Source organism: Pleurodeles waltl, chromosome 11, assembly GCF_031143425.1.
Source record: "Pleurodeles waltl isolate 20211129_DDA chromosome 11, aPleWal1.hap1.20221129, whole genome shotgun sequence".
NCBI lineage: Eukaryota > Metazoa > Chordata > Amphibia > Caudata > Salamandridae > Pleurodeles > Pleurodeles waltl.
The window spans coordinates 349,901,628-349,922,334 of NC_090450.1; the positions used below are offsets into that span (position 1 = coordinate 349,901,628).

Below are 20,707 nucleotides of genomic sequence, written 5' to 3' on the forward strand. Positions count from 1 at the left end.
TGGATTCAAAAGGTTCTCTACTTTTCAGTAATGTATAGTTTTCCAGGATCACCCATGGGTTTCACACCTGTTTCCACCACAAACAGCAAGTAGATTGAAACCACAAAAATTACCTAAAAAAAAAATGAAAACAACTGTGGTAAAAATAGTTTTTGATAGAGCTCTGTTGGTTCCTGAAATCTGGGAATATAGCTCACCTTAGGGTACCGATATTCTTTTTAAAAATGTATGTGGACATTTATCTCTGATTACTGATTGGCTATTATTTTTGTTCATCGAAAATATCTCCATAGACAACATATATATGCATATAGTACATATAATGACTCTTCCCCCCCCCCACCCCCCACCCCCTTTTTGGTCATTTTACTTTCTCCAGCTCAACATTTGAGGCCACTCAGCAAACCGTTGGTGGCTTAGATGGTGCTTACAACCATCAGGCTTTTAAGTGCATATTATTGAATGCAAGGTCTCTGATAAGGCATAAAACTTTTTTTTTTTTTTTTAGATAATTAATTCCCTCAACTCAGATATAGAGTTTATCACTACTGAAACCTGGGCAGACGTGATGTCCGACCCAGATCTGATTTTGGCTATGCCAGACAGCTACAAAATTGTTAAGTCCAACCAAGTCGACAAGAAAGGCGGTGGAATAGCCATTGTGATACGGGAAAGCATTACTATATATTGTTCTTTAAGTAATTCAATATGTACACGCCAACCTTTTTTTAGGACTTTCTTATCATTAAACGCTTGAAGGCTTGCTGACTTATTGACCTCCTGGCCCACGAAATTGTTCCTACAATAAGCCCTTTACTAGAATCTAGTGTTAACGACAACAAATTCACAGTATTAGGCGATTTTAACTATCACTTGGAAAAAATAGAAGATAATGACTCCATGTTTTTGTTGGAGGTGATGGTAAAGTTAGGCCTTCGCCAGCATGTCCAACTCCCAACACATTTAGCTGGACACACGCTAGATTGCATGTTTACGAATAATTATTTTCTTTAGATCAAGAAGTAATTACCGCTGACCTGGTCAGATCATCAAGCCATAGTTTTTACAACCCTTTTGCCACTGTCTTCAACAGACAAGAAAATCAGTATTGCGGCCTATCATAGTAGGGAATGGAAGGACATTAATGTGTCTGAGTTTCGGACATTATTGCTGGATTCCGCGCTAGAGATAAATAATTCAACCTTGTGTGATATAGAGGATATAGTTGAGAGTTACTCAAATTGGATAGGGAAGGCGGTAGATACTCTTGCCCCTCAAAAAATCTCTATCAACCACAGGAAATCCCCCACCGAACCATGGTATAGCAAGAAACTAAGAACACAAAAATGGGAATGTAGAGAGAAGGAACAGGAGTGGAGGACCGACTATGACATAGCCAAAAAGGAGATCTACTAACAAGCTATTGGCAAGTATAAGAAACTCATTCTTGAAGAAAAGTCTAATTTTTTCTCTTACACGATTCTTCAGGTTAACAATTCTGTTAAGGAACTATTTAATACTGTTCAATGTTTGGCAAAAGGGCCTGCCATCAGGGACAATCATTGTATCCAAGAGTTCTGTAATACATTAGCTAATTATTTTCAAAGTATGGTTCAGGCTGTTGTTGACACATTTTTACATTGGGATCAGACTGTATTTCCAGCTACATTAATCTTTCAAACTTTGTCACATAAATGTAATGATTTTTCTCCTCTTAGTACAGAGCAGGTACATAAGTTTTTCCTAGCAACAAAATCAGGTAGCCCACTAGACCCCTGTCCCTCTAAGATTGTACATTTTATGCCTGATGTTCTTATAAAATATTTGAGGTCTGTCTTCAATAAAATAATTAGTACTGGAGATTTCCCGGTAGAGTGGAAGCAAGCATCCAACCTAACTCTTTTGAAAAAGGCCAATCTGGATCCACAGGAGCCTAGTAGTTATAGACTCATTTCTAGACTTCATTTTCCAGCCAAGGCTTCGAATGCTGAACTGATGGCTTTTGCCAACACCGCTAGTTTGCTGGATAGTACCCAATTTGGTTTCAGACAATTTCACAGTACCGAAACAGCTTTATTAGCAGCCTCTGAGGATTTGAGATCTATCCTCGATGGTGGTGGCAGAGCAGCCTTGATCCTCCTGGACCTCTTGGCAGCTTTTTATACCGTCAATCACAAATTCTGATTGATCGTCCTGCTGAGTTAGGTCTAGGAGGGTCTGCACTCAGTTTAATTAAATCATTTTTGTCAGGCAGATTACACCATATAGCTATGGAGTGCTTTGTTTCCAATCACTTATGTTTACCCTGCGGGGCGCGGCAGGAATCATCTCTAAGCCCTACTCTCTTTAATCTATCAGTGACACCCCTGGCCTGCCTGAATAAATCCTACATATTGTCATTTATTTCTTATGCAGATGATACACAGATTGTGGTATCTTTTTCCAGTGACTTAGACGAAACAGCGGACAAATTTAAATCTTGCATGTCACAGATTAGCATATGGATGTCATTCCATTCCGTGAAACGTAATTCTAGTAAAACTGGGGTTCTTTTATTTGGACAGGATTAATCCTTTTGGAACCAGAAATGGTGGTCCCAGAATCTGGGTTTGTCCTTTTTACGAGCACGTAAAGTAAAAAACCTTAGGATGATTTTTTGATAACCACTTACCTTTTGAAGATCAGGTCAATTCGCTAGTGTTTTCCACATTTCTGACACTAAGACTAATCAAGAAAATTGGGCAGTTCGTACCAGTAGAACTCCAAAAGATGGTGATCACTGCCTTAGTCCTCGCTACGTTGAACTATTGCAATGACTTATATTTAGGTGTAAGGAACAAGCTACTTTCCAAGTTACAAATGTTACAGAATGCGGCTGCTCAGCTTCTGAAAAAGATTCTTAAATATCAATCTGTGTCACACGTTATCAAATATCTCAACTGGTTACCCGTAGAGAAAAGAATCAAATTTAAAGTTCTTTGTATTACTTTCAAAGCCCTTCATAATACAGCTCCCAAATAAATCAAAGACAGTTTCAGTTGGTATGTACCTGCCCGTAATTTGAGATCAGTAACCTCTAAGTGTCTGTCTGTACCAAGATTCAAACATGCAGCTTGGAGAGCCAGAAGCTTCTTCTTAAACACAAAGTTATGGAATACACTTCCATGGACGCTGAGAAACTGCTCTGGTATTCTAACATTTAGGATGCTGCCTAAGAACTGGGTTTTTACTCACTAATAGTAGCTTAGACTCCTTTCCCTTTTTCGCTGTGTCAGGGCTAGTGGCAAGATGCCCATGGGCATTTGTTGTGTTTTATAAATACATTGAACAAAGTAAAAAAATAGTCTCTATATCCCCCTCATCAAAACCTAGTGATAACAAATGGGAAAGAGTAACAAACAGCAAAGTAGGCTCTTATTATTTCAAATTTCTAGATCTGTGGGACCTATTACCTACAGAACTCTTCTAAAAACTAGAGCTGGACAGGTGGTGTTGGTTCTGGCAAAGCTGAAAGTATATGTTGTTGGACGAATGGGTGCGTTTTTGTTTGGTGACTGGTTAAATCATACTTGGACCCTGTTCAACGGGGCTTATTTTTGTTTTTTATTATAATATTAGAAACTCAAGTATAGCATTTACTTTATGTTGAATAGGATAGCCATTGTCTAAGAGTTGTTTATGATACTTAATGTTATCTTTGTGTTTGCCAAGACAAGGGGAGGTGTGTTCTGTTTGCTTATTGTGTTTGGAATGGTTCTTAACGTGGTCCAGGGGACTGGGGTCCCTGGGGTCCACAAAGCATACTTAGAGGGGGTCCTGGACTACTTAGAAAATTAAATAATTAGATAGATAGATAGATAGATAGATAGATAGATAGATAGATAGATATGAATAAAGAAGCAAATGTGAAATTGAAAATTGTAATACGTTCAGTAAGAATGAAGGTATTTGAAATTAGAGGCTAAAAATGCCCTTAACAACCTCAGATATGCCTGATGAGTGGGGTCAGTTCAATTTATGAAAAGCTTTAACCTTCCCATTAAATTTATAATGTTGATTTTTTTGTTTGTTTATATTTTATCAGGAATTAAATAAAATGTGTCATCATTCGTGTATTTGTTTGCCGAATGATTGTTTCTGTGTATTGTTTTGCGGTTCAAATCATCGAAAGTGGTTAGCATTCGGGAAACATCTCGAAGCTCACTTATTCGCATGCCAATCTTCGACTCGCTTTCGGCGATTTTAACAACTAGTGTTATATACTTATTCCTTAATTGCTTTCCTCTGTATGCGCGTGAAGCGCCTTATACCTTTAGGTCCTGGTGCACTTTCTAACGGTGAAAAAAAAAATAAACGCGTACATTCAACAACATGAAGTAGACAACCTTTGCGCAGACCTCAGCCACCTGCAAGAAGCCAGGGAGTTGGTAAACACTGCGCTATATAAAAAAATACGCTTGACTAAACAAATATGAACTGGCGAGCTGTGCCCGTTTGCATCTTAAACAGTGTTCCTGTAAGATGCCTGCGCCAGAAAACCGTGAGCAGCCATCCATCGTTTTACAGTTTTATAGGACTGACTGGGTCTTTCGCCCTTCCCAGACAGATGAAATGAGTACCATTGGGAACACCAATTATTTAACGAATGATTGAGTTTGCGGTGGTGCTGTTAACATAAACGGAGGTGACTGCAAATTCTCACATTAATTGGAACTACTGTCAATGACTGGCGGATTTCATTCCATTGTCTAAAGCTCGTATGTTTTGTTTAAAGAGAAGAATACTCGAGGAAGGGGAAGAAAAACACTTTCCTGCAGATCTGCTGTTCTTATGGAGTGCAGGATTCTCGCTTTTCGGCAGATATGCTTTAATTATGTTGTGTAGGATCAGCACTTTTCAGCAGAACTGCTTTACCTACTGTATATTAGCAAGTATCAGCGCCTTTCCGGAAGGTTGCTATCCTTTTTTCTTTTGCATAACTTTGAGTTTTTACCCCACGTTAACCAAAACAATGTCACATGCATATGTCATGTGTTATTGCTACAGTTTAGCACCTTCTGAACAGATTATCATATATTGTATTGTTGTGTTTCTCCCCCACATGTATTAAGGTCCCATCTACATTTCAGGACCCAGCTCGTTTCAATGCGTCGAGAGCCTTAAATGTACCCCGTCAAGTCGCCTCTAAATCAGAGGCCCGAATTGCGAGGTAGGCTCGTAGGGGATCCCAGATACTCCTGCCTCAGGATGTCGGGGGGGTGGGAGGTTAGTGTGCTGTAGTTGTCTGTGAGGATATTACACCTTGCTAAGTGAGTCCGCCGTTTTAGGGACAGCCCATTGTACCTCGTCCCCTGCCCAGTATTAAGGCCACCAGTTTCCCGTTATTCTTGAGGACTCCCTTCACAGAGTGAAGTAAAGCCAGCATTTGGTCACCCGCTAGTCAGTTCTTTCATTTCCGTCAGCCCTCATCATTGATCTTACTTCTAAATCTTCTTTTTTTCGTTTCATGCATTCCAGTGCCTCTATTTCACGTTTTTATGTGGAGCCTACCAAGCCAGGGTACCTTCTGCATCCAGTATCGGGCTTTTGGCTGCAAAATTGCATTGTTTATGTTTTTTCTGGCGTTCTTTCTTGGCATCTAGTCAGAGTGTTAACGCATTGATTTTAAAGTCTAATTGGGCAAGGCTGATTTGCAAGTTTAGTAAGAGTGTCTGAACCCCTGTGCTGGACTCAGATGTTGCCGGCGTCTCCAGCTCTGTGCCTGATGATTCCTCCATGTTCTAATCTTGGGAGCAAGATTATTTTTTGGTCTCGAGGGCCAGCTTGCCCTGCTTCAGGTCCATGTTCGGGTACTCATTGGCTGTTAGTTGGGACCTGAGTCAGTGCTTGCTTTTAGGGCTGAGAGTTGCACATCATCAATTTGTGTGGTCCAATCCACACGTCTAACCTGGGCTGGCTATCTGCCGTTTGACACTGTTTACTGACCGGGAGGAGGGCAGGGTTGCAATCACCAGTTGAGGCAGAATAGGTACTGGCCAAATATCCAGGCCTACATCTTGGGCTTCAGCCGCTGGGTGGTCTCTTCCCTGAGGATCTCGTTTGCAGTTTTTCCACTTCCCCGCTCTCCTTACCTCCTGTAAGTGATTTAATTGAGCTGGAGCATGCCAAGTGTGGTCTGCTGATGATCCTCGCTCCTGGAGGCCACTAGGGCCTCTGGCTCCGGCTTGGGGGAGTTTGAATCAGGTATGCAGCACTACGTAAGCATGGTGCTCATAGTCCCTAAAGGCGGGCATTTCTTACTGCGACTCCCCCTCTGCTGTGACCCACAATGGCGGCAGGAGCTGGAAATTGCTGGATGGCTAAAAATGTTCTCCCTTCTTGGGCATCGTTGTCCAGGTGATAGGGTGACCACCTGGCATTGAGGCAAATTCTGGACATGACTGTAAAAAATTCAGGACAAAAATTCAAGAACAAACATCAGTTTTACGGACACACGCAAGAGAGGCCATGCCTCACTATGTTGTCAGTACATTTATTTACTCTTTTTTAACATGGCACTATTTATTCACTGTGGTCTTTTTGTGATTGCCTCCTGGTATGCTACATTCAGGTGTCACATTATGTCCTTGTTCAGTAGTTAATTAATGCCCTTCAGTACTGCGGCAAAGCCGTCACCCCTACCTAAATCTACCCGATCTTTCCTGAATAGAAAGTAACAGCAACATTTTGATTATGTTTCTGAACATTTTAAAACCCCTGGCAAACAGTTTGGGAAACATTAAGGTAATTAACCTTATGCTAGTTTAAACAAATTGAACAAAAACATCTGGCTTACCCCAAACCGCCCATGGACTTTCAACCTAATTTTTTTTTTAAAGAGCCAGGGCAGATGGTGTGGGTGACAGTCTCACACCTAATGTCAGGATGTGATGTACCCATAACTGGTCTGTAGTCTCACTGCACTAGAGTGTATGCCTGGGACTCTACATTTATCTCAGAAATGGGAGCACGGACTACCAATCAAAGATAATAAAAGAGGAGGATGAAATTGAGATCAAATGGGAGATCCATGGCAAGTAATTCAAAGGGTTGTTGCTAAAAACTAGATAAATAAAGAAGAGAAGAACAAGGTGGGACAATTCCTAAAATCAGACAAGATGGGTCCACCTGGGTACCTAGGGAGTTGTCTCTGCACACAGGAGCGAAACAGAAGGGGCACTGTCAAGTGGTTGAACAAGCAACACCCATCCACGTTGGCAAACTCTTCTGGTGCAATGGTCTGCTGTTAGTGCTTTTGAAGGGTGAGCAGGGGCCAGACTCCTTGCAAGGTTGTGCAAGGCAATTGCCTGCTTTGTCCATGTCTTTATATGGTATTGAAATTGAGCAAAAGCCAAGCTAGAGATCTGGGTTATCCCTAAGTATCAAGTACACATAGAATCTTCAAAATATTTGGGATGTAAAATGCACAAACAAAATTTACAAATTTTAAAATGTAATTAGTGTTTCTTTAACATATGGCACTGTTTTCACCTTCATATACTATTAGATCTCAGATTGAACTGGGAACCAGTTACCTTTTGATACCTAGTGATTAATATCTACCATTCTTACACTGATTTCCAGGATGAAAATCTCGGCAAAGCGAACGGTCCCTTTAAGCCCAGTTTGCTTTTTGGTCTTCTCTTCTGCTTTCTGTAAAGGCCACGTAGCACTAGTGAAGATGGTGTGCTACCCCAATGACATTATTATTTTGCAAACCTTCCCCTGCTTGTCCTTCATTCCTTCTTCAGACATGCCACACATCTGATTTGGTCACAGCGGCACCATCAGGAGCTCTTTCCACTCTAAAGCTAACTGTGACTGCGCATGGATTAGGTCTTCTGGACATAGAATGCTATTATTCAGCTGCACAGGTCCAATGGGTGGCTCACTGGCTTTTTCTGCCCACCTCCCTGCATGAGATAGGGTTTACCAGTAAAGACTTTTAAGGAAGGCTTAATGCATTGCTCATTGTTTCCTACTGACCATTCTACGGATCACCATCCGGGGTTATCATGCAAGGCTTTCACTTGCCTTGCCAGAACCTGTAAACTCACTGACACGAAGAAACCCTATGCTCCTGCAATACCTTTGCTAAGCCTTCCCACTCGCACAGGATGGCTGTGCTCAGAGCAACTCCATCAGTGGCATGTTGCAGGTGTCTTGAAATTGGGGAATTGTTTCTGAACAGTGAGCTACTAAATTTCCAAACCCTTGTGGCAGACTACCATCTTCACCCCGGTCAACTCCTTACTTACAACCACCTTAAATAATCATGGAATGCCCTATTTCATGTCTGCCACCTAGCACCAACCCTACAAGAGGTGTGCCAGAAGCTCTGTGCCATAGGAAATTGTGGCAAACTGATAGAATAGGTGTACAGACCTATCCTGCAACATGGAAACCACTCCAGGTCTTCTCGTCATACTACCTGGGTGATTGATGTAGCCAAACCTCTGCAAGATATGGACTAAAATACTGGACTTTCCCCACAAAGTATCCCACAGCTGTCACTTTAAGTAAATTCATAGTGCTTCCTTGTGAATACATTCTGCCCATTGCTTGCCATTGGCCTTGTGGTGTGTAACTCACAATTTGTTGCTTTCAATTTGCTGGCTTTATTTGTTTAAGGCTATACAGCTTGAATTCGGCCCTTCCCTTGCCAAAACCTTATTTACAGTATCCTGCCGAGTGCTCCCTTTCTGTAAACAGGCATGTAAATCTTGTTCTTATCTTATCATATCTGCTGTGCATTCAAAGAACAAAGTCAAATGTCAGGCGCTGTCTTCGGTGGGAACTTAGTGTTTACTTTCCTTTCTCTGACTTCAAAGTGAGAGGATTTATGCGACGATCTTGCTGGATACTGGGGTTAGGAAAGAGTTTTTCTATCACATGACAACATTTAAATAAACTTCAGAATATATCAGAATTAGAAGTACAAATCAAGCACATTTTTGTTAATTCTGAACTGTGCTGGAAACAAATACCTTTACATGATTAAAACAAATCATTGCATTAGGTGATGCAATTTCCACACATCATCGTCTGTGCACAGTATAGTTTGATTTGAAAAACTGTATATCTGTGCAAATGTAATGGTCATATCAATAAAAAATGTGTTGTCTGTAATGACAGTGTTAGCATATCATCCATACTGCACTCCACTCTACTCTGCACCACTACACGCCACTGCACCCTACTCTGTATCACTCTACTTTACTCCACTTCATGCCACTGCACTCTTCTCCATTCGGAACCCCTCCACATTATGCCACTGCACTCTATGCTACTTCACACTATGCCTCTGTACTCTACTCTGTACCACTCTACTCTATGCCACTGCACTTTACGACTCTCTACACCACTGCGCTCTGCACGCCATACCACTCCAGTCTAGGCAACACCAATCTAATCCGCACAACTAAACTCTCTGCCACTCTGCAACACTGCACTGTACGACACTGCACTCTAAGATAATACACTCTATGCCAATGCACGTTACTCTGTAACACTCAACTCTATGCCCCTGCACTCTACATCAATACACTGTACATCACTCTAATCTACTCTGCACCTCTGCACTCTATGCCACGGCACTCTACACTACTTTACTCTATGCCATTACACTCTATGCCACTTTATGCAACTCCACTCTAACCTGCACCTCTCCACTCTAAGCCACCTCAATCTACTGTGAAATAATCTACTTTATGCCACTGCACTCTGTGCCACTGCATTCTATGCCACTGCACTCTACCCTGCACTTCTCCACTCTATGCAACTGCACTCTACTCTGAAATAATCTATTCTACGCTACTGTACTCTATACCACTCTGAGCACTGCACTCTAGTTCAGTGCACTCTACACCACTGGAAGCTGACACTCTGCATCACTGCACTGGCCACCACTATACTCTACACCACTCTGCTCTGTCCTACTGCATTCTGCACCAATATACTCTATTCCACTGCATTCTATACCACTCAACTCTGCCCAGTGCCACTCTATGCAACTGCACTCTACACCAGTGCACTCCACACAGCTGCACTGTATGCCACTGTCCTTTACTCTGCACCACTGTACTCTATGCCACTGTTCTCTGTACCACTCTACACCACTGCACTGACACACTACTCTGCAACTCTGCACTCTACCCCACTCTACTCTATGCCACTGCACTCTAGGCACTATACTCTACTCTACACCACTCTACAATACGCCACTCTGTACCACTCTACACCACTGCACTCTATGCCACATGAGTCTACTCTGCAGTCTGACACTGCACCACTCTGCATTACTGCACTCTCTGCTACTCTATTGTATGCCACTCTACTCCACCGCACTCTATGTAACTCTACCCCATGCCACTCTATGCCAATGCACTCTAAACAACTGCACTGTACGCCACTGCCCTGTACTCTGCACCACTGTACTCTATGCTACTGCTCTCTGTGCCACTCTACTCCACTCTACACCACTGCACTGACACTCTACTCTGCAGTGTTGCACTCTCCACCACTATACTATACACCAATGTACTATGTACTACTGCATTCTATGCCACCGCACTCTATGCCACTCTACTCTGCATCACTCCACTCTACAGCACTTTGCTCTACTCTGCACTACGCCCCTGCACTCCCTGCAACGTGAGTCGACTCTGCAATCTGTGCCACTGCACCACTCTACACTACTGCTCTCTCTGCCACTCTACTCCACTACACTCTATGCCACTATACTCTGTCCCACACCACTCCATGCCACTGCACTCTACGCTAACACACTCTAAACAACTGCACTGTACCCCACTGCACTGTACTTTGCACCACTGGGCTCTACGCCACTGCTCCTATGCTACTCTACTCCACTCCACACCACTATGCCACTAACTTTAAGCCATGCTGAACAGCAGCCACTCTGGTGTATAACATGGCTAATGGCTAAAACACATTAGCAAAGCCAATAACTCTTTCGTAGATGAGACCTATTGCTTTGCCAAGGTTTGTTAGTACTATGAGGTACTGAAGTACCTGAAAGAACTGTGAAAAATACAATTACATCATAATAAAGGCTGCTACAAAATGCGCAAATACATTTTGGTTAAATAAAAAAAAAAAGTGCTTCTCAAATACAGATTTGAATAATATACGATTTATACCTAGTACTAAAAAATGTTATAACACTCCATTAAAACCACACACTTCACAGCTCACCTTGGAACACCATTACAATACCTCTCTAAAAGAAATACCTTTGCCACCAGAAAACTTCAAGTGACTCCTTTTAGTAAAGTCAATGAAGGTTCTCAAGCCCCTTTGTATTTGCAGATTTACCAGTTGGGCACATTTGCATGTCTTTAGGGAAGGAGACCCCCTGGCAAGAAGGTCTGATTCTTATCTGTCTGCCCCTCCCTCAGAGCACAGGAGACTCCCTGTGTTCCAGTCCAGCTGGGGAAATTGATCTGGCCCTAATTTCGCCCTGCCTCCGTTGCCCTAAAGGTGAAAGGCTAAAATTACGGATAAATGCCGTCCGTTAAAGGGCGAAATTACGGACAGTCCGTGAAATTTACGGACGGGTGGTCACCCTACCAGGTGATCCGATGCAGGTATGGCCTGCAACTGCAAATTATTTTAGCTTGGCTGCTGGAGCGCTTAGAACGCAGCCATCTTGAACAGGCTGTCTAGAGAGCTCGGCTTCGATGCATAGCTCTTCCTTTCAGCTAGTATGATTACTACTTCCAGTTGACTTTAAGATGTAAAGCTTAACCCACAGTTTACAAATATTAGTGAGTCACTATATTAGAGCCTCACAGTCTGCTCATGCATATTTTTACACACCCCGGTTTGCAAATCACCATTAACTAGTAGACAAAGAGTCAGTTGTGAAGTAGGCTGACACACTGTTCGATGCTGTGTGCTGTAGTGAGCTGCCACACGCAAAATGTGAATGACAGTTGAATAGACTTAAGTATGAAGACCCAAGGTTTCCCTATGTATGTACATGTATATAAGTATGAGCTTTTTTCATTTATGATTTTTTTATTACATGAGAATGTGAGGCCGCTATAGCTGTCTCTAGACCATTCTAAAAATAACATGTATATCTGCCCCTAAAATGTATAGCCAGCGTTTTGTTTCTTATTGAAGTACAACACTGCTATTTTTATGTAATGTCTCACCTCTAACTCAACATATTCCAACAATTTGCCATCAATGACAGAATTGTGTAAAATGTGACATAAATTTAGTGTAATTATTTTAGTTGTACGTTTTAAAGAATGTACAAAACTGGACCCCTTCTTTAAAAAAATGACTGTTAAAGCTACCATTTAAGGACAGCTATTTAATTACCCAAGTAAATAGTCAGTAACAAATCCAATGGAGGTTATGTCAGTCAGCATAAGGAGTATATTGTGACCTGGTTGGTTCAATAGGAAAAGCAGAATGATACATTCTTTGAATGCATTTACAGATGTGACGCATTTCTGAGCCGAAATCCACGTTTCACCTCTCTCTATTAATTATAAACCATTTGCCCTATTTTGGACAAAGGTGCAATGATTCCGAAAGGTAATAAGATGGGCACTGAGGGTCTTATAATGGTCTCAAGGGAGAAAAATAAAATTAATTTATGTTCAACCCTAAAACAACCTCACTGACAACAGTGCATGGTTTTGACTTCTGCTTTCAGAATAGCAGGGATCGTGAGTGATACATGTTTAGAAATTCAACTTGTCTTGATGCATTGGTGATTAAGTAATAGAGGGGGCACTTATCGTTGCAGGTAAGTGGCAGTTTGGTGTGCAATTTTAGTGGGAGAAAGATTTAAGCGACTATGAGTGGTCTTTGAAAAGCTTTTGAAATAGCTTATATTTTGGTATGTTCCGTATTTTAGTTGTTCTCTGTAGGTGCAGATGTTTACCCTTGACTTTTCTCTGTCCATATTCGCATATACTTGTGTTTCATTTTCAGTTATCAAGGCCCCGAGCTAGAGATGTGGGCGCTTGGCGTGACCTTGTTTACTCTAGTATTTGGAGAGAATCCTTTCTGTGAGGTGGAGGAGACACTGGATGCTGTACTTAAACCTCCGTTTCTTGTGTCCTCTGGTAAGTGCATTTTTAAGAATTGATTTCTTGTCAGTTCCTTACGAGGTATTTATGGTAAAAGTCATAATATATATTATAAGTGTTATTGCAATAGAACTTACATGGTGGGTGTGAGAAACTGGGTTGTTGGTTGAGGGGGGAGAAACCCTACTTAAGCAACAGTCACAGTACTTGTCAGGGTGAACCACAAAAAGTCACTAACTTAACCTGTGCTCAACCCTCTAGTAGCTTGGCTCGAAAGCAGTCAGACTTAACCTAAAGGCAATATACAAAGTATTTATGCAATACTTAAACCGTAATAAAGTGAAAACAAACACAAGAAAAATCCCACACCAACTGAGAAAAATAGAGTAAATTGTAATACATTATTTAACAACAAAACAGTAAAAATCCAATCAGTAGAACCATAGTTATGAATTTTTTACATTTTATGTGAAATCTAGATTTCACATAAAACTTTAAAACTTCATAACTGTGGTTCTACTGATTGGATTTTTTATGTTTAAGAGATCAAACCACCGACAACAGACATCTAGTAATGCAAAACTGGAGTGAAGTCGAAGTTATGACCGATCGCAATAGAGCATGCTTTGGATACAGTAAGTGCATTGGGCGCGGTCTCCACTTTCCTTCAGATTCAGAAGATTTTTTTTTTAAAGTCTGAGAAGCTTGGGGCAAGGCAGCTACTATTATTCGAGGAGGAAGCATCATTGTCTGGGAACTGTTGGACAAAGTTGCGATGCAGACTCCTACGTTTGGACTTAGGAACGGATTTATATGTTAGCGGTATGTTTTCCCGTCACAATAATGACCGAATACATAAAGGCCTGCCTGCCTGCCAAAATTTATAGATGGCGGACCTTAGGTTTGGCTATGGCAGTGACTACACCATTACCATCACAGCTAAACCTCTCCAATGGAAGTCTGCAGACTCTGGCTCCTGTAGACTGCAATAGCGAGGCGAATGGAGGACCCACAGGGAGGGCACAAACCATGTCAGAAAAAAACACCTCCTGCGCTGCAGATCTTGGTTCAAGAGGCTAGTGTCCTGGGTGCCATCCTGGTGGGGAGGCAGGCACAGGAGCTGCCAACACGGCAGAGACCTTGTACTGGGAAGAACTGAAGTTGGAGTCAGCATCCAAGATATTGGCTGAAATGAGATGATGGAAACTGCTTGTTACCAGATTGCTGGGGCGTGTTTATCTGCAAGGAGACATTTATAATTATGCCTTCCACCATGCCCCATGATGAGACAAGGTGCAGATTGCAGTGTCTACCTGATTTGTAGGCCTAATGTTTACACGTCTCAGAACGTAACTATAGAGCAACTTACTATAGGAGGATGCATGGAGATAAGAGATTTCACTTTGTTAGGTTTACCTCCTACAGAGACCGAGTAGGGCTACCTGGGGGTGGCACTCTTCTCGGTGTTACAGACTGCTAGCAAAGCTAAGTGGCCAGTCCTGTGAGGAGTGAGTTCTCCTGTAACATTGTTTTAGCATTGAGTATAGAGGCAATAGTCTACCTTGGTATACTGCCACTGTTGGTATTTACGTTACAAGGTTGATGTGTTAAGAACACCAATATTGTTCAGACTTGAACAACCATGGATAAACATGCATGTTTTTCACACAGTGTTTACACTGGGAGCAGAGGGGGAGTTGAGGTGCAAATTTATTGAGTTACATATGACATGTTTTTGTGGCAGATGTACTCATTGTGTATACCGCACCTGCAGTTGAAAACATCGGACCCCTGGGATGTTCCATTAGGCAATACTGATAATGCATAGTAGTTAAAAAAAAAAAATTAAGATGGAATGTTAGATGTACCAATGACCACACAAAACAATAGTGTGTGCACTCTCACTTTAGGCAGCAAGTCACACACATTGCTTTTGTACAAGAAACACACTTAGTAGACAGGGAAGTGGAGAAGATCCAGAAGGAATGGAGAGGTCAGATGTACTCTTCCACTTGCTCCTCCAATATTACAGTGTCGTCAGTATGCCTGGCCCGAGGTCCCCTTTTCCCAATGCTGCACCAGGGCAGTCGTGACAGGGTTGTACATTCTGATATACAGCCTACTGAATAGAGCAGAGTAATGCTTTCCTAATATATATGCCTCAAATACAGATGACCCCTCCTTTTACCCTACTTTTATGAACTTTCTTACTTGAACCTATCTTGATGTGCCACTCATGTTGGCTAGCGATTACAGCTGCTTTGTGGACGGGGACTAGGTCAGATAACCACCCCGCCCTCATGCAAAGTCAAACATGACACGAACTCTAAGTACTGTGATGGCTCCGTTCTACTGCATAGATATGTGGCAGGAGCTTCAACTTACTTGGTGTGAACACTCCTGCCACTTGGCCTATAGTATACCATATCGCATACTGGTGACGAGGAGGTAGAGGGGAAAATAAAAACAGCTTGATACAAATAAGGGTTGCTGTCTGACCACATACTGCTGATGATTACATATTGTGATGGTCCATCCCGACCCTTTTTCCTACGTCGAGGCTATTACCTGATTCCCTACATAACAACATTTTTAACACACAGGTTAGGAATGCAATGAGTCCTACTTTGAAAACATTTGTGGCTTGTCGGCAACTAGGGTCAGTAAATGAGAGGACTTTGAGTGTGATGAGGGGAGACTGAATAACTAAAATCTCTGAGATACAGCATCAACTCAACTTCAGACACAACGCATCAAGAGGAACAGGTGTCTCATCTGCAGGGATGGACGAGTGTAGTTGAGTTTGTGCATCCTGAGCTCCTATTTGCTGAAAAAGCCCTGAGTGAAAAATGGGATGAGCTGGACAAATTCATTCTTAGAAAATACAGGCAATGGTTATACAGGAAAGGTGATGGGTTCCTTGCATGGTTACATCTTACAGAACTACCATATACCGAAGTACTTTTGCTCAAAGGGCCAAATGGGATGCATATAACCACACGAAATGGCATAGGTGCAGTGCTTAATTTGTGCTTGTTGTTTCCGGTGCTGAGCACCGGAACTTATTTTTAAGGGCCGCGGCCTATTCTTCTGCCTCAAGCATTTGCTGCGAGCAAAAGACACTTATGGGGAAGACGGAGGAAGGGAAAAACTAAAAAGCGTCACACAGGGAGAAATTAAAAGGCTGCTAGAGTGAGCTAAAGGGGCAGGGAGTGGCTTTATATGGATTGAAGAGGCCCAAGGTGGCTTCAGTATTAAGCCGCCTCAGTATTGCATGTTCCCACATTTAATTGCAGCAGCCGCTTGTTTAAGAGGATGGCTTTGGGCACCGGCACCTTTATATTTACAAATTAGGCACTGCATAGGGGAGGCTTTCCGCTGCTACCTAGAAAATATATATAAATGCAGTCATGAGGAGGCATTGTATAATTGTCAATAAATCTTCTCTGGAGACAGTTACCACACTTTATGGAGGATCAGGTGGAGATATTGGAGGCCGATCTGACACGTGAAGAACAGATGGCAGCCATAAAGGAGATGTCAAATAGCAAAATGCCGGGACTGGATGGCTTCCTCCAGGAGTTCTACCAGTCCTATGCTCCCGTCCTCACCTAAAAACTGCTGGAGGTATTTGCAGTGGTTGCTGGATTCCATGCACAAAGAGCTTATAGTGGTGATACCAAAACCTGATAGAGATCTGGAGGAGCTGTGATCTTACCACTCTCTCCCTGTGATAATTACAGATATGAAGATGCTTGACAAGGTATTGGGGAATAGACTTAAACAGATTATTGGCTTATTGGTAAATTAGGATCAATGCAGCTTTATCCCAAGGCGCAATACATCCATAAATCTTAGACGGTTCCTCCATGTTTTGCACGCCACACAGACTAGACATTAATGCTGCCATGATTGCACTAGATATAGGCATTCAATACTATGGGATGGCCCCACATGTTCTAAGTGATAAGCAGAATGGGTTTCATGCCGGTGTTTCCGGACTGCGTGAAACTCATATACCAAACCCACAGCAAGAGTGCGTTTGGGAGGTGTGGTGTCTGGCAGATGGGCAATCGAATGGGGCACTCCTCAGGGATGCCTTTTGCCCCCTATTGTTCAGCTTAGCGAAGGAACCCCATGCAATTAGATTGACAGGTCTTTAGCTATTGGGGGACCGGGGTACTCTGGGCTAGGCATATTGTGTCTTTGTATGCACATGACACTCTGGTTTACCTTAGAGACCCTCATATTTTCCTACCAATACCGATGACGGAGCTGGAAAGGTTTGGAGTTGCTGTTGGGCTCAAGGTCATTTGGGACCATAGGATGATTTTTCCCCTAGGTAGCCTGTTAGGAGTCCTGCCAGAGAGTCTTCCAGCAGTTGGGCTCAGCTGGGAGACGGGCAAAATCTGCTACCTGGGAGAGCATATAATGCATACCTTAGATAAACAATACATCTATAACATGGGCTAAATCATAGTGGGACTTCGGATCGCTATTTCTTTTTGGAACACTCTCCCAGTTTCTGTAATAAGTTGTACAGCCCTTGGGAAAATGTTACTTTTGCCCCGATGCCTCTATCACTTACAGAACGTGTTGTGTATGACCCGGGAGATAGATTCACTTCTGGTCTCCCTGGTTTGGGCTGGTTAAGAGAAGCAGGTTTGGATTGCCAATCCTCAAACTAGACAGAGAGAAAGGTAGACTGGGCATCTCGGACATGGAACTGTATTATATGCAGCTCAGCTATGCACACGGTTAGCTAGTGTGCAGAAGTGGACAGTTAGATAAAACTGCTCCTCCAGGGATGCTGAGAGGCAGAACCCCTTCTGATTGCATTGATGGGGAGGAGAGGTGCACCAATGCACTGTCTGTTAATTATTAAGCACACTGCATCTGTTTGGGAATCAGTGATTCTTCACATTTTACAATTCACCCCATTGTCTCGATCATTGGAGATTTGATGGCTAAAGGCCTTCAGCAAATCAAAGTAAAAAATATTGACCTAAAAGATATTGGGGCTTATTCACAAAGGTAAATTTGGTTGTAAATGTAAGATCTGATAGAGACTTCTAGTTGCAGATTCCTTACCTTAGAATTTTCCCCCCAGGCGTCAGACTGGATCCGGAGAATTTTCTTCAAACAATACCCTTGTGTGTCGGTAGGTGGCGTCGGTCGACTCCGTAGGCGTCGTGGTCGCCGTGATGACGTCGGGAGTAGTACATAGACACCACCCTCGTGTAGTGACGTCAGTTCTTTTCTTTCCGTGCCATGCGCTGATCCGGAGAAGAGCTTGCCTGGCTAATTTTGGGCCGAATTCGACCGTTTAGTCAAGTTTTTTCTGTGTCAATTTGGTGCGTCGAGGATGTCCCCGAAGACCGGATTCAAGCCTTGTGAGGACTGCCATCAGACGATGTGAGTGACGGATCCTCATCTCGTTTATCTGTGGTGCCTCGAGCGCGACTGCGACTCGAAGTCGTGCTCCGAGTGCCGGGCCATGCACCCGAAGGCTTTGAGGCAGCGGTCCCTAAATCTAATGGCGGCCCGGCACTCGACTCTGCGTAGGTTCCGTTCGATAGGAAGGTCTCAAGATCGGTCACGGAGTCATCACCACTCGTCTTCTTCTAAGTCCTCGGGTCAAGGTAAGAAGAAGAAGTCCCATCGCTCTCCGACTTTGCCACGTCTCTCGGCCGACGTGACGCAGGAAGAGCGTCCACGCACTAGGCCTCCGTCCTCGGAGCCTGCGTCTGGGTCGGCTCTGCGCTTCCCTGAGTTTCCTGGAGCTGGAGTGACCCCCACCCCGCTTAAAGAGTTTTACGAGGCCATGTGCCTCATATATGGTTGTGCCGACCCCAATACGGCGCCTTCGGGCCCAAGGGGTTTGGCTGAAGGGCCTTCTGGTTCCGCGCCGGCGGCTTCGGCCTCGGCCACTGAGGTCACCTCCAGATCCGTGCGCGGATCCGCACCGCTACCAGTCGCACCCATGAGACCTTTCCCGGTGCCGGGTCGAATATCAAAGCTCCCGACGTTGGTGGTACCCAATATCGCCGTTGACCCAATTTTAATCCCCGACGATGGAGTCAGAGCGGCGGCGTCCGACGAAACCTTCGGCTTCGATGGAGCTTATTCACCCCAGGTCGGATTCGGACCCTTTTTCCTATTGGTACGAATATGGGGAGGAATTGGAGGCGTCCCTGTGGACCCTTGTAAATACCAGGATGACCCTGCTATGGACTGGGCACAGGAATTGGGTTAAGCCAGTGGTCTGGATACTTCTCCTGACGCCTGACGCTCCCTCCTACCGTGGCTACGGCGGAGGGAGCAACTTATGGTATGGTTGTCAGTAGGGCAGCTGAGGTCTTTGGCCTTGAGCTTCCTACTGTAGAAGTCAGGTCTAATCTCCTGACGGAGGTACTTCAGAACCCCTTTTGCCATTTAATGAAGCCCTCACCGATGTCCTTTCGGGTACATGGTCCAAACCTAACACAGGGGCTTCTGTGAATAGGACTATTGTACGCTGCCATCGGCCTGCTCCGAACGACCCTCAATTGCTGTCCCAACACCCCACGCCTGAGAGTCTTGTTATCCAGACTTCCTCTTCTTCAGGCGCGTTCCCTTCCGCACCCCCGGATAGGCAATCCAAAAGGCTGGAACAGTTTGGCAAGAAGTTTTCTTCCTCCAGTCTCGCGCTGCGGTCTGTGAACACCACATGCCTTTTGGGCCGTTATACCCACTTTTTGTGAGATACGGTTGCGCAAGTCCTGAAGCAGATACCAGAGGTGGCCCGTGCTATCGTCTCCAAAGCTGTGAACGATGGGAGAGACGTGGCAAAGTTCACAATCCGTTGTGGGCTGGATACGACCGACTCTCTGGAAAGATTGGTTGCTACGACAGTGGCCTTACGGTGCCACAGCTGGGTACGTACTTCTGTTTTTTTGGGGATGTCCAACAGTCATTCATGGACATGCCCTTTGATGGCACCCGTCTCTTCGGAGACAAAGCGGACTCTGCCTTGGAGAGATTCAAGGATTCCTGTGCTACTGCTCGGTCCCTCGATCTTTCCTCTGCCCCTCGCCCACCGCGGTCTGCTTTTCGCCCCTTTCGTGGACACGGAAGGGGCTCACTGTCACGTCCTCCACACAGCCACCGTGCCTCGCAAGCTGGTCAGCCTATTCGTGGCCGAGGACGTGGAGTCCCACGTGGCCGTGGGACAGGGAGCCAGAGGTCTGTCCAGTCCACATCTGCCCCTGCTGCAGCCTCCAAACCCTCCTAGTCTGTCTCCTCACTCCTGTCCAGTCGGCAGGATTCGCCATCACCTGCCCCACTTGGAACATATCACCACGGACGGGTGGGTTTTGCAGATCCTTCGGAAGGGCTACTCCCTCCCTTTCGAATCTGTTCCACCACCCATTCCACCACCCATTCCACCATCCTTCCATCACCTTCCAGAGGATCATTTGGCGCTCCTCTGCAAGGAAGTCATAGCTCTCTTGGCCAAGGGAGCTATAGAAAAGGTCCCTGTGCCAGAAGTAGGTTGTGGTTGTTATTCCCGCTACTTTCTGATACCAAAGAAGGACAAGGGCTTACGTCCTATC

The 20,707-nt window shown here is 44.0% G+C and overlaps 1 protein-coding gene across 10 annotated transcripts in view; it reads left to right on the plus strand.

Moving 5' to 3' along the window:
- PASK (PAS domain containing serine/threonine kinase) overlaps positions 1–20,707 on the plus strand; it is a 1,088,660-nt gene that overhangs the window by 924,086 nt on the left and 143,867 nt on the right. For all 10 annotated transcript variants that reach the window (XM_069213654.1, XM_069213650.1, XM_069213651.1 and 7 more), the window contains one exon: positions 13,015–13,148. In XM_069213654.1, the coding sequence (XP_069069755.1) occupies positions 13,015–13,148 (134 nt within the window). The remainder of the gene's footprint in view (positions 1–13,014; positions 13,149–20,707) is intronic.